The sequence below is a fragment of the Nicotiana sylvestris genome, chromosome 12 (assembly GCF_000393655.2).
Source record: "Nicotiana sylvestris chromosome 12, ASM39365v2, whole genome shotgun sequence".
In the NCBI taxonomy this organism is placed as follows: domain Eukaryota; kingdom Viridiplantae; phylum Streptophyta; class Magnoliopsida; order Solanales; family Solanaceae; genus Nicotiana; species Nicotiana sylvestris.
In genome coordinates this window covers 136171789-136186455 of record NC_091068.1, presented here as the reverse complement: position 1 = coordinate 136186455, position 14667 = coordinate 136171789, and the positions used below count along the sequence as shown (strand labels likewise).

Here is a 14667-nt window from a genome sequence, read left to right as displayed (position 1 = left end):
AGAATTTGTAGTATCTTCACTAAGTTGGATTTCAAACTCCCTCGACAATGGACCTCTTGGATTATTAGTCTGACCATGTCCTCACTTCTCCTCTTCTGGTTACGAAAGATTCTCCAATTCCTCTCTTGACATATGTGGTATACAACACATGTTAGTAGCCTTCTGTATATGGCTGCTGATAGTCTCCTACCTGATGTAAGCTGTGTAGCCCAACTGATCTCCTCAGCCCATCGTTTGACATCTCCGTTTATTCCAGCCCATTGCAATAGTTTTCTCCATATAACAACAACAACGACCCAGTAAAATCTCACTAGTGGGGTCTGGGGAGGGTAGTGTGTACGCATACCTTACCCCTACCCCGAAGGAGTAGAGATGATGTTTCCGAAAGACCCTCGGCTCAAGAAGATAAAAAGACAAAAGTAGACAATATTAGTAACACCACTGAAATAATATGAAACAAATATGACAAATAGAAACAAAAATCAAGAAAAATGATCCAAAGTAGGCAAAATCAAAAGCAAGGCAAAAGCAAAATAGTATCCCTACCAAACTAGTCTCACAAAGATATGGTATAAGACAAGACTCAACTACCTCCTAACCTACAACCCTAATACTCGACCTCCACATGTTCCTATCAAGTGCCATGTCCTCGGAAATCTGAAGCCTCGCCATATCCTGCCTAATCACCTCCCCCAATACTTCTTAGGCCGCCCTCTACCTCTCCTCGTGCCCTCCACAACCAGATGTTCGCACCTCCTTACCGGAGCATCCGGGCTTCTCCTCTGAACATGCCCGAACTATCTGAGCCTTGCTTCCCGCATCTTGTCATCAATGGGAGCCACGTATACCTTCTCCCGAATATCAACATTCCTAATCTTATCCATCCTAGTGTGCCTGCACATCCACCTCAACATCCTCATTTTCGCTACCTCCATCCTCTGGATATGTGATTTCTTAACCGGCCAACACTCAGCTCTATACATCATGGCCGGCCTAACCACCGCTTTATAGAACTTACCTTTGAGTATCAGTGGCACTCTCTTGTCACACAATACTCCCGATGCTAATCTGTACTTCATCCATCCTACCCCAATACGGTGTGTAACATCCTCGTCGATCTCCCCTCCCCTCTGGATAACCGACCCAAGGTACTTGAAGCTGCCTCTACTTGGGATGACCTGTGATTCCAACCTCACATCCACACCCACTTCCCTCTACTCAGCACTGAACTTACACTGCATGTATTCTGTCTTTGTCCTGCTAAGCTTGAAACCTTTAGATCCAAGAGCCTGTCTCCAAACCTCTATCCTCTCGTTAACACCGGTTCGCGACTCATCAATCAAAACTATGTCATCGGCGAATAGCGTGCACCATGGAACATCCCCTTGAATGTGATGTGTCAACGCGTCCATCACCAGGGTGAATAGGAACAGACTGAGCGCAGAACCTTGGTGTAGCCCCATAACAACCGGAAAATCCTCAGAGTCACCTCCTACTATCCTAACTGGAGTCTTCGCCCCATCATACATGTCCTTAATCGCCATAATGTAAGGAACCGACACGCCTTTTGCCTTCAAGCTTCTCCAAAAAACTTCTCTAGGAACCTTATCATACGTTTTTCTAGGTCAATAAACACCATATGCAGGTCTTTCTTCCTATCATTGTACTGTTCAACCAATCTCCTAACAAAGTGTATAGCTTCTGTAGTAGAACGACCCGACATGAAACCAAACTGGTTATCGGAAACGGACACAGTCATCCTCAACCTTGTTTCGACCACCCTCTCCCATACTTTCATAGTATGACTCAGTAATTTGATACCCCTATAATTGTTACAGATCTGGATATCGCCCTTGTTCTTATACAGTGGGACCATCGTACTCCACCTCCACTCTTCCGACATCCTCTTCGCCTTAAAAATAACATCAACAACCTAGTCAACCACTCCAAACCTGCTTTCCCCACACACTTCCAAAATTCTACCGGAATCTTGTTAGGCCTGGTCGCTTTGCCCCTACTCTTCTTACTCATAGCTCCCGCGACCTCCTCAACCTTGATGCGCCTGCAGTACCCAAAGTCACTGTGACTCTCGGAATGCTCCAATTCACCGAGCACAATATCCCGATCCCCTACTTCGTTAAGAAGTTTTTGAAAGTAAGTCTGCCATCTCCTCTTAATCTGGGAATCTTCCATCAATACTCTACCATCGTCGTCTTTGATGCATCTCACTTGGTCTAAATCTCGAGCTTTCCTCTCTTTCCGCTTGGCCAGCCGAAATAACTTCTTATCCCTGCATTTTTCCCATAGTTCCTCGTACATACGACTATAAGCCGCAGTCTTAGCCTTTGTGACCGCCAGCTTTGCTTCCTTCCTAGATACCTTATACCTCTCTATGCACGCTAGCCTATTCTCCCCACTAACGACCGGTACACCTCCTTCTTCGCTTCCACTTTACCTTGTACCACTTCATTCCACCACCAGTCACCTTTGTGCCTGCTGGAGATGCCCGTCGAGACCCATAACACCTCTCTCGCAGCCTCCCTTATACAGTCTGCTGTCATTGACCACGTAGTGCTCGCGTCACCACTACTCCTCCAAGATCTCATTGCTGACAACCGCCCCTCCAACTCTTGGGCTTTATCTTAGTTAAGGCTCCCCACCTGATTCTCGATCTTCCTCGAGCAAACATTTTCCTCATTTTCACCATAATACCAACGTCCATCACCAAGAGCCTATTCCGCATCACGAGTATCTTACCTGGAATCACCTTACAATCCTTGCACAACCCTCTGTCACGCCTCCTGAGGAGGAGATAGTCAATCTGAGTATGTGCCACCGCGTTCTGATGAGTAACCAAATGCTCATCCCTCTTCAAAAAGATAGAGTTTGCAATCACCAACCCAAATGCCTTAGTGAAGTCCAGTAATGAGGTTCCTCCTCCATTACTCTCCCCAAAACCGAAGCCTCCATGTACTTTGTCATACCCACCTGCTGTTGCCCCAATATGACCAATGAAATCTCCTCCTATAAATAACTTCTCAGCAGGTGGTACCTGACGTACAATCTCATCTAACCCCTCCCAAAAGCGTCTTTTAACCTCCTCGTCTAGGCCCACATGAGGCGCATAGGTGCTAACAACGTTTAGGGTGCACTGACCTACCACTAACTTAATAATAATCAACCTATCATTCACTCGTCTAACCTCAACCACAGACTCTCTAAGTTCCCTATCCACCAAAATACCCACTCCCATTCTTACCCTTCTGGGTTCCTGAGTACCAAAGTTTATACCCGTCCGCGTCCCTCGCATTCGACCCAGCCCACCTTGTCTCCCGGACACACGCTATATTGATCCTTCTCTTCTAGAGGATCTTCGCCAACTCTATAGACTTACTTGTCAATGTACCTACGTTCCATGACCCAATTCGCAACTGATTCACACCCTTGTTCCCTTTACCTCCCTTGCCTCTCGACCCACCCCTAACCCCCTCCCTATCTCCCGACCCACCCCCCTACAGCCCTTGAGGATATGAGCACACTCGACTATCTCAGACCACAACCACTATACCTCCGACAAACTAAGGGGAGTCACTAACACATACAACAAATCAAACTAGAAGAAGACAAGATGCCACTACAGGTACACTAATTTGGTGAACAAACTAATAAGAACTCAGACTACAACAATTCAACTAACACAACTAACACAACAGACGGAAACTTGAAAACGGGAGGTACCAACTCCCGTAATAAGAACCTGGGAATTGTCTTGGTATACCCGATGGTGTTGCGTCTACCTAGCTCGTTCGCGTCCCACTCCTGTCGTCCCTTGCTAACACTTGGGTTGTACTTCACTATTTGCATGTGCCCGTCTCGCTCGTCGTCCAAAGCCAGCCTGAAATACATAGAAAATTCCATGGAACCAAACCAATAGGGGGCTGTCACCCCTACCACTGGTGATGCCCAGCAGAGAGATAGACCCGAAAGCGAATAAATTATCCGGAAGAACAGATCAAAGAATGTGAAACAATTAGCCACTGAGTAATTACATTCAAAGAACAGGTGCTCATGATCCTCGTTAGCTCCTTCACACAGGGAACAAATTGGATTTGTTATATACCCCATTTGATAAGCTTATCCCTAGTGTATAGCCTGCCTTATATGGCTATGCATACAATAAAGATCCATTTAGGGCAGCTATCATTTTTACACAACAGTTTCCTCCATGAAACCTTTGGAAATTCTCCTCTAAGTTTGTTGTACATGTCTCTGATGGAGTAAACATCTGCAGTCATCACCTATTCCACTATAATATTTTCTTTAGTGAGGTACCTGACTGCACCCAAAATCTTTTGAGTTAACCATGATGCTTGCTTAGCTTTGACAGCCCATGCTTCTCCTTGCTTTATATATATAATATGTTTGCATCCATTGTATCCATAATCGATCCTTCTTTTTGCACAAGTTTCAAGGTGTTTAAGGATTACTGCTCTATTCCATGTAATAATATCAGTGATGTTCAGGCCACCTACAGTCTTAAGGCAACAGAGTTGCTTCCATGCCACCAGTGCCTTCCTGCTACTTCCAGCTTCCCCTGTCCATAAGAATCTCTTGCAAATACTTTAGCAGGTTTATTATTTGGCAGAAATATCTGCAACCAAAAGGATTGGATAGCAATCATAACACTCTTGATCAATTGTAATTTTCCTGCATAAGACAAGAATTTTTCTATTCAATGATGAACCTTTGCCAACATCTTATTTAGCAGGGGCTACATTGAGCCACTAATAATTGTTTTTGCACTCAGTGGTACACCAAAGTATCTGAAAGGGAGAGATCCCATGGAGAACCCCAGCCTATGCAAAATTTGATGTTGTATGTCCATCAGCACCCCTCCAAAGTATATACAACTTTTCTCTTGATTTGGAATCATCCCAGATGAGTTAGAAAACCGTTGAAAGCAATTATATAACATCTGTGTAGACACTAGGTCACCCCTACAGAATAAAAGCAGATCATTGGAAAAACTTAGTTGTACTATGTTTAACTTCTCACATCTGGGTGAAAATTAAAGTCTAGTTTATTCTTCAAACCCTTTAGTAACCTTGTCAAATATTCCATATCCAGTACAAAGAGATATGGGGATAAATGGTCTCCTTGTCTGACTCCACATTTAACATCAAAAAGAGTTGTTGGGTTGCCATTAATCACAATGGAATAGGACACTATGGTGACAAATCATAATCCATTTGATGAACTAGCCTGGTATATTCATTGTTGTGAGGACCTATCCAAGAAACACTCATTCCAGGGATCAAATGCCTTCTGCATGTCTATTTTTATCATACATCTGGGTGAAGTTCCTTTCCTTCCATAGCCTTTCACAAGCTCATGGCCTAGTAAGATGTTGTCATTCAACATTCTTCCTGGTACAAAAGCTGCCCGGCTCTTATCAATCAAATATTCCATCACTAGTTGTAGTCGACTTATTAGCTTCTTAGAGACGAGCTTATATAGAATAGTGCAGCATGGGATAGGTCGATACTGTTTGATTGAAGCTGGATTCTTCACTTTGGGAATCAGAGTGACTGAGGTGCTATTAACTGGTTTGTACATTTTGTTCTTATTGAAGAAGTTTAGAACTGCTGCTCTTACATCCTTCCCAATTATAGTCCATGCTTTCTTGTAAAAGCATGCATTGAATCCATCACCCCCTGGAGCTTTCGAGTCATCAATCCCCTGTATTGCTTTGAACACACATAACTAGTGAAAGGTGAGATTAGTTGTAGTTGCTGGTTTTTTGTTAATACTGGCCTTGCCTCATCACAGTGGGATCAATTGCAGGCAGGCTACTAGATGAATTCCCTAGAAATCTCTTATAAAAGCCCACTATCTTGCTCAATGCCTGATGTAGTTCTTAATATATTTTTATCTTCAGCTGTGAGAAGCTTGATTTGATTTTGTGAGATTCTCCCTTTCATGCTGGAAAAGAAATAAGTTGTGTTAGAGTCCCCAAATTTAAGTCACTGTACTCTTGACCTTTGCTTGAAGATACTTTCCTCTATAATACTCCATTTCTCGAGCTTCTGTCTAATATCTTTTTCAGCTTCAAACATATCAACAATTGAGATAGTGTTTCTCATCTGTGTTTGAATGATTTCCAACTCCTCTCTCATCTTTTTTACCTTTATAGTTATATCTGCAAACTCTTTCTTATTCAAGCCTTTCAAAGCAGCTTTCACAATTTTTGAATTCTGCCATATATCTTTCATATCAATACTCCTGTTTTGCCATCCTTCTTGTACCAGTTTGACCGTATTTTAGATGTTCAGCCAAGCAATATAAAATTTGAAAGGCTTCTTTCTGTTATCCATTGTTAATTCCATCTCTATACTTAGGGGAGAATGGCCTGAGAAATGAGGATCCATCACTTGGACTTGCATAAGAGGCATATCCATCATCCATTGAGCATTTACAAGTGCCCTATCTATCCTGCTATACACATGACTATTGGTCCATGTATAAGTTCTTCCTACAGTTGCTAATTCAGTTACTCTACAATCTTCCATAAAATCTCTGAAGCCTTTAACTTAATTTTCATGAACTGCAGTGCCATTGACTCTGTCATCCATATCCTTAACTATATTGAAATCCCCCGTAATTAGCTAAGGCATGTTCATCTGTTCCTCCAACTCCTTTAAAGCAGCCCACAAATCATATTTATTGGCAATTGTGTGAAGTCAATACACAACAGTGAAATCAAACTGATTGGTAGATACAACACTTTGTACTAGTCCATAAATGAATTATGTATGGCTTTGTAGAGCCGTTAACATGTTACTATTAGGATCCCACATAATCCATATTCTTCATCTGTCATTTGATGAATATTCGAACACCAATTCCAACCAGTTGCAACCTTGTTTATTATATCTTTTACTTTGGTATCTTGAACTCTATGTTCAATAATTGCTATTATAGTTATCTTATTCACCTGTAAGAACACTTTCATCTCCTTTTGCTTATATAATTTTTTGAACCCCCTCACATTTCATGTAGCTATCTTCATAATGAGATGGATTGATGGGGAACCTCTTTTGCACCTTCCTTTGTACTCCGTTGTCCTTCAACAACATCAGCCCAGCTTGTATGTTCAGCATGTGGTTTCACTCTTAAAGGAAAGAAACTATTGGTAGTGACAAGAGCATATTGCTGAGGCCTGGAATGGTTAGATTTCATGCCTTTTCCATTAGATTTTTGCTATGATTCTTTGTCATTATCCAATGTTTGCATCTCATGCTGCTGAGGTTGAGTTGCCTGTTTGTCCTTAGCCTCATCATTCTATTTGAATTGTCCTCTTGCTACCCATTGAACTGTTGGCTTTTGAGCCTTTGCTTGCTGCATATTGCCTCTAGTCTTATAAGTTTTGTCTTGTTGATTTAGTACTACAAACTTTTGTTTTTGTTGTCCATCCCTCTGCCTTTCTATATGTGGTTCAGCAATTTCTTGTGTGACAGCACAATCATGCCCAACCATAAGATATTCATGGCAGTATTGTGGCACCCAATCATACTCTACCACCTGCTCAAATTCTTTCCTCGATAGATCTTGCACTATAATGCATTTTGGAAATTCTTTTGAAATATCCATTTCAATTAGAACCCTAACATAAGAGATTCTAACTGTACTAGATGTACATTCATCAGCATATATAGGGCAGCCCAAACCACTAGCAATTCTGCTCAAAGTAATATTACCCCAACAATTCAAAGGTAGGTTTGGAAAACTCACCCACAGTGGTATGGTCTTCAGTACCTCATCATAGAAATTGAAATCAACAGACCACGATTTGAGGATAATTGGCTTGTTACCTAAAGTGTGTGGCCCTGAGTACATTACTTCATTTTTATCCTCCATGGTATTGAATAGAATGACAAAATATCGCCCATTGTGATAGTAAACTTTTGGTTTAGCAGCAAAGTTCCATTGGGAAGCTATGAACCTTTCCATAGTACCAATTGATGGGAAGGTGCCAATGACATACAGTATGATTGTCTTCTGCCATTTTTTGGTTTCATCTGTCATCTCCTCTTGTTACAATTTAACCTTTTTAACTCCATTCTGAATCATTAGAGGAATATAGACCAAGTCCATCCCCCTTGCAGCCATCCTATTGCTAGCAAACAGGTTCACCCATGGTTTTCCTGCCTTCCTATTTGTTGGACCTGCCTTCTCCTGTTTCAGCAGATTTTCCTCTTGGTGTTAATTACCCTGTTGCTCTTCATCTGCAATTGGTTTGTTCGAGCTAGCAATAGCCCTTTGAGAGGGGATTTGGTCCAACTTCTTAGTCTTCTCAGTCGTTTGTGTTACTATTCGTTCTACAGTAAGCAATGGAACAATGTTACCTTCTGGGCTTACTGGTCCTGTATTAGGCATTATCGAGATTTTCCTTTTTCGCTAGTTAGGGTTTCAGTCGGCGACGAAGCCCTTCCTTGTCCTCCACTGCGATTACCTGACATTATGAAATCAGCCAGTTGAACCTTCTTCACATTCCTTTTTGGTCATCCTCGCCCCATTTTCAGCCAACATTGTTTAGCAAATCACACTTAAAGTACGCCAAGAGAGAAAGAGGAGAGAGAATAAAGACCAAATAGATTCTGACCACTGAAACTATATTACAACATGTGTCAACATTTGAATTAAACTATTTTACTAGATTGGATCTCAACCCTAAAAAGTGTGCCGTTATTTGCAACCAAGTTTTCAATCCTGAGCAAAATTCATTACTAGCCATTCGATAAAAACTACTAATATCATCCGCTGGCCATAAATTACAATATACACTTTATAGCCCAGAACCAATTCTAATGGCTAGCCACTAAAATTAACTGTTATATCTCGCGTTTTCGTACGATTAAAGTTCCATCTTCAGTTAATCGACGTAGACTCGGGATGAGATTATCTTGAGGTTAACGTATGTATGCTATTTATAATAAGCGATAAGTAAGTGCCATGAAGGGTAAAGGATACACGAATTAAAAAAAATGAGTTTCGCTGAAGGTTGGCGATTTGAGATAAAATACGGTCTGAGCTATAATGCTCGATATTTATGGATTATTACCGTACAAGGTACCATATGACCGTAATAGTATGATGTATAAAGTATATTAAAAATAAGTAATATTTTAAGTAATTTGAGATAATTCTTAATTATGCGGGCAGTTGATTAATTATTGGGTAACAGGACATTACCTAGTTAATTAATAAATTATGAGATAAGACTAACCACACCCCTCCCAAAGAAAAAATATGTGGCAGCAAGGGGCTGATAAAATAAAATGACTAAGGGCCAAATTGGCTTAGGTGGCTACCTAGGGTAACAAGACTTTAACATGTAAAGTAAAGGCATTCAAAGTTTATAAAATGTTTGGTCTCTTTTAAAGCTTGGTTCATTTGGACAGAGAATAACAAATTGAACTATAAGTCTTTTTTCCTAATTCAAATATTCAAAAACAGACACTAAGCTTCAACTGAAAAAGCTTCAACCGAAATTCTTGCAAACAATTCCAACGAGAATTGTTAGAACCGTAGCAACGTAAAATTTTACGGTTCTAAAGGAGTACAGTGCAATCTTTTTCAGAAATATTATACGAATTTTCCCTACTCCGGGTATTTTAAAGCTATCCCTTCTTTCTTTTTGACATGATCCAAGTTATACAGAAGAAATGAGAAAACACACAGTTTTCATAAACGACTCTATTCATAGAAATACTAGGGGTCTCTGTGTTCTTGATTTCCCATGGGACATATTATTATATCTTCTGTTCATGGGTCTCAAAATAATACACAGTTGATAAAGTTTATCCGAAAAGAATATTGAGATTTTTAATATATTTTCATGCATTTTATTCATTTATGCATGTACATTGACCCATGACCAGACGATGTTATATACGCGTATTTATATGTATATATTTATGTATATGGGATATGGAAAAAATGTTACGACATTATATATGCACCACCACCTGATCAGTTGGTATATGTTGATGATGTTGCCCATAGTGCCGAGACAATATGATGGGATGCCCTCAATGGCTTGATGATGTTATGTACACCTATACCTATGCATGGCACGACATTTATATGTACGTGCATGACAATATAAATATTTCATAATTTACAAAGTTATTCAGATTTACAGATGGATCTCTTTATTCCATGTTTCATCTATATCTTTTATATACTGATTTTCATGCCTTACATACTCAATACATTATTTGTACTGATGTCCTATTTTCTGGGGCCTGCGTTTCATGCCCACAGGTGCAGGTAGGCAAGCCGACGGTCCCTCTTCTTAGGACCCTTGATTAGTGAGAGTTGGCATGATCCACTTGATCCGGAGCTGCGTCTGGTTTTGGTACGATATACTTATATATATGGGTATGATGTGGCTCAGTCCCATCCTTGTACAATTGTATTTTTATTAGAGGTCTGTCGACAATTATGTATAGTTGGATAGCATGTGGCCGTGTCGGCTTTCAGTTTTAGGTATATAGTTATCTATAGCAACCTTGCCAACTCGCCCACTGTATTCCTCATGTATATGTACATATGCCTTTTTAGCAGGTTTCCTTCATGTATGTTATTCTCTAAATTCAGCAGATGTCATTCCAGTTTATATCTTAGACGCATGCTTAAGGGTGTTCGACAGGTAGGACTCGACACCCGTCGCGGTCCATCGGTCTGGATCGTGACATTAACAAACCCAACTAACATGATAATTTTGTATAGTGAAGACATACTAAAGCAACAAAATAATGAAAACTATAATGGACGACTACTATAGATGTTGTTCAGTAACCAGTAAGTGTGTCTCAATGAAGTCATATCGAATTTAGAGTTCAGGTTTCAAATCTAAAAATTTCTTACTCAACAATGATGACGGCTAAAAGGACCAAAAAACTATATAATCTGCTGACTTATAACCAAATTTACCACAAGTTGTTGAGCGTCAGGCCATGACTGCTTGAAGAAGCGTATGATGGCAACTATCTTGTTGCTCCAAGGCTTCCCTTTGTAGACAACATTGGGAGCTTTCTCTCCACTTTCAGAATATTTTATATAACGACCCAACTGGTCGTTTTGAGCAATTGCATTCGGTTCGAAAGTTTGAGGTTATAAGCAGCGCCATATTATGTGTATCAATTTGCGTGCATGCTTTGATTCTGTTTCTGGATGAATCAGAGTCGAATTGGAAGAAGGAATGTAGGTTGGAAGCTTAAGCGGTGGGAATTTGGCCGGAATTGAACTTTTGAGTAAACGGCCTCAGAATGGGTTGTGGTTGATCTCAACAACTTTGTATGGTGATTTTAGACTTAGGAACGCGTCGGGATTTGGATTTGGAGGTCCGTAGAGTAATTTGAGGCGTTTCGGCGAAAATTGGAAAACTTGAAGTTTGGAAAATTGAGAAGTTTGACAAATAGTTGACTTTTGTGATATCGAGGTCGAAATGCGACTCCAAGAGTTGGAACAGCTCTGTTATGTCATTTTGGACTTATCTGCAAAATTTGGCATCATTCCAGGTTGATTTGATAGGTTTCGACACGAGTTTTAAGAGTTGAAAGGTTTGAAAGTTCCTAAGTTCGATTCATGGTGTGATTCGTTGTTTTGGCATTATTCGATATGATTTGAGACCTCGAGCGAGTCCGTGTTAGGTTATATGACTTGTTTGTGTGTTTAGATGGGGTCCCGGGGGCCTGGGGTGTGTTCCGGGTGGGCTACATATCATTTTCCCTTGTTTTTGAACCGCTATTTTCTGCTTCTGGTATCCTCTTCTGCGATCGCGAACCGCCTTTCGCGTTCACGAAGCTTTGTTGCTGACCACCTAGAAATCCTTCTTCGCGTTCGCATAACACGCCTCGCATTCGTGAAGCTCTGCCTTATCCTTCTTCGCATTTGCAGCCACTCCCTCATGTTCGCGTAAGCATCTATTCTCGCGTTCACAATGGCTTTTCTTGGAAGCTTTAGTTTCCCTTCTTCGCGAACGCGATTGTCCTTCCGCGTTCGTGATGCACAAAATCTGGGAAGACAGAATATAATTTCCAAATCGAGGGTTACACCATTTTCATTATATCTTGACTTCTAAAGCTCGGTTTTGGGAGCTTCCTTGTGGGTTTTTCAACCAATTCGATTGGGTAAGTGTTCTCCACCTAGAATCTAACATATTCGATGATTTTGCTTCATTTTTATCATTTAGTTTGTGATTTGGGTTGAGGAAAATGTTGGTTTTTGAGGAAAATTCCTAGAATAAAAAATCATGATTTGAGAGGCCAAATAGTATCGGAATTTAATAAACTTTGTATGGTTGAACTCATATTAGAATAGGTATTCGATTTTTGTAAAATTTGTTGGATTCCGAGGTGCGGGTCCGGGGGTCGACTTTTGGACTGATTTTTGGATTTTGTTAAAGATTAAGACTTTATGTTCCGGAATATTTTCTTATGTGTTTTATTTGTGCTTTGAAGTTAATTTGGTTAGATTTGAGCCGTTCAGAGGTCTTTTCACCTGAGAAGTGCATTTTAGAGTACCAGTTTGTCGTTTTTGAGGTAAGTATCTTGCCTAACCTTGTGTGGGGGACTTCCCCTTAGGATTTGAGTCTTTTATGCAAATTGTAATCCGTGCACGCAAGGTGACGAGTGCGTGCTCGGACTTATTTGTGAGAAATTTGCCTCTAGGATTCTTAGGTCCTTATGTTCATTATGTGCAAAGTATTCCAATGTGATTGAGTTTCTTAATTGCTTAAGTTACCTCTATATGCTCCATATGATGTTAGATTTCCTCTAATTCTTACGTGTTACTTGACCCTTAATTGCCTTAATTGAAGTGATTGCATTCCTTATTGTTTTGATACTTCTTGATTGTGAGTTCCTTTATGACTTCGTGCAAATATGTTACATGTCCAATTGTCATGGTTACCAGTGTAGTTATTTTGTGCTTATCATGTCTTGTTATTTTGTTCTTGGCTTTTCCGTGATCCTTATTATGTACTATTCATGCTTAAATTGACGATTATTCCTGTTTCGTAAGACTGATGATATTCTCTTGGTAATTGACCATTGTTGAGTATTGACTCAAGTTGAGATCTATATTGCGAAGCTAACTGTTAAAACAAGATTGTTTCTATTGTTGATTCCCTTATCTGGATGTTATTATTTCTATGGTTGATTCTCTTGCCGGGATGTTATTGTTTCTGTTGTTGATTCCCTTGCCGGGATGTTATTGTTTCTGTTGTTGATTCCTTTGCCAGGATGTTATTGTTTCTATTGTTGATTCCCTTGCCGGGATGTTGTTGTTTCTACTGTTTGGGCGAGGAAGAGTGATAAAGCACGAAGGGTGATGTCGTGCACATTTATATTGATGCATATGGTGAGGAAGAGAGATAAAGCATGAAGGGTGATGCTGTGCATATTTATATGATTCATACTGTGAAGAAGAGTAATAAAGCACAAAGAGTAATGCCGTGCATATTTATGTTTATATTGATGCATATGGTGAGGAAGAGAGATAAAGCACGATGGGTGATGCCGTGCATAATTTTATGATTCCTATGGTGAGGAAGAGTGATAAAGCACGGAGGGTAATGCCATGGACATTTCTGTTAATTGATTGCATGTTGAGGATTGAGAGTAAAAGCACGAAGGGTGATGCCGTGCACTTTCTGTTTGCTGTGTTTATTTGTTGTTATCAATTCAAGTGTTTTAACTGTTTAAATTCCTTTACTGCTGGGATCCTTTGTGTTGGAACCTACAGTATTTTCAATACCTCGCCGTATTTATATATATATGTATGTATGTATATATATATATATATATATATATATATTTCAATACTTCAAACTTCAATAATTGTTAGATCTTTAATGCAATTAGCTTCTCAATTATATTCCCTTAAACCGTCTGAGGTTGAATTTTACTTAAAAAGGAATTTCTACTAAGTTTTAAGTTATTAACTCCCATGTTAAAAGTAATAATTCATTCGATGTTGTATTCCAATTGAAAAATGTACTTTCTTTACTCAAATGGTTTCTAAAAACAACTTCATCTTTTCTCGCTGATTTCCTAATTGGTTTAGAAATTGTAATTTACTTTATGTTATGTAAATGAAACTTCTTAAACATCTTGATTGCATTTGTTCGGATATTATGTATCGTATATCATGTGGATTTTGTTGTTAAAAGTGAGATTAAAAATATGTAGGCACAAGGTGCCATGTGTGTTGAAGGTTCGGAAGTTGAGATTATGATATGAGAAATCGAGGATTGAAATGGTCGGGATTGTGTATTAGATATGATGTAGTTGATTGAGTTGGCATTGCCTTCTTTATTTGAATACATTACTACTTGTCTATGTACCTGTTATGTTAGTGTTGATTTACTTGGTTGTCTGATTTATTTGGTTATCTAATTTACTTGGTCATCGTTCGTTACTACCCGTATTCTCCCTTTATTGTCCCTATTGTTTGTATTTTGATTTCTCTCTGCTGTTGATATTACCTCGTTATCTTTATCTTGATATTTTATTATCATATCATGTTCATTTCATTTGACCAGTAGGTGTCTTGACTGTTACTCGTCACTACCCCACCGATATTAGTCTTGATACTTAC

The 14667-nt window shown here is 39.7% G+C and overlaps 3 protein-coding genes across 3 annotated transcripts; all 3 read right to left on the bottom strand.

Moving 5' to 3' along the window:
• Window positions 1-1573: 1573 nt before the first annotated feature.
• Window positions 1574-2319, bottom strand: LOC138883799 (uncharacterized). Its single transcript, XM_070164512.1, has 2 exons — window positions 1984-2319; window positions 1574-1912 (listed from the first exon to the last, which is right to left on the bottom strand). Exons 1-2 carry the CDS (start codon window positions 2317-2319, stop codon window positions 1574-1576), a joined length of 675 nt encoding a protein of 224 aa, XP_070020613.1.
• A 283-nt stretch (window positions 2320-2602) lies between these two features.
• Window positions 2603-3253, bottom strand: LOC104235681 (uncharacterized). The gene has a single exon (XM_009789492.1). The coding sequence runs from the start codon at window positions 3251-3253 to the stop codon at window positions 2603-2605; it is 651 nt and encodes a 216-aa protein (XP_009787794.1).
• A 4088-nt stretch (window positions 3254-7341) lies between these two features.
• On the bottom strand, window positions 7342-8436 carry LOC104235683 (uncharacterized). Its single transcript, XM_009789493.1, has 2 exons — window positions 8271-8436; window positions 7342-8090 (listed from the first exon to the last, which is right to left on the bottom strand). The coding sequence occupies exons 1-2, from the start codon at window positions 8434-8436 to the stop codon at window positions 7342-7344; spliced, it is 915 nt and encodes a 304-aa protein (XP_009787795.1).
• Between the last annotated feature and the right edge of the window lie 6231 nt (window positions 8437-14667).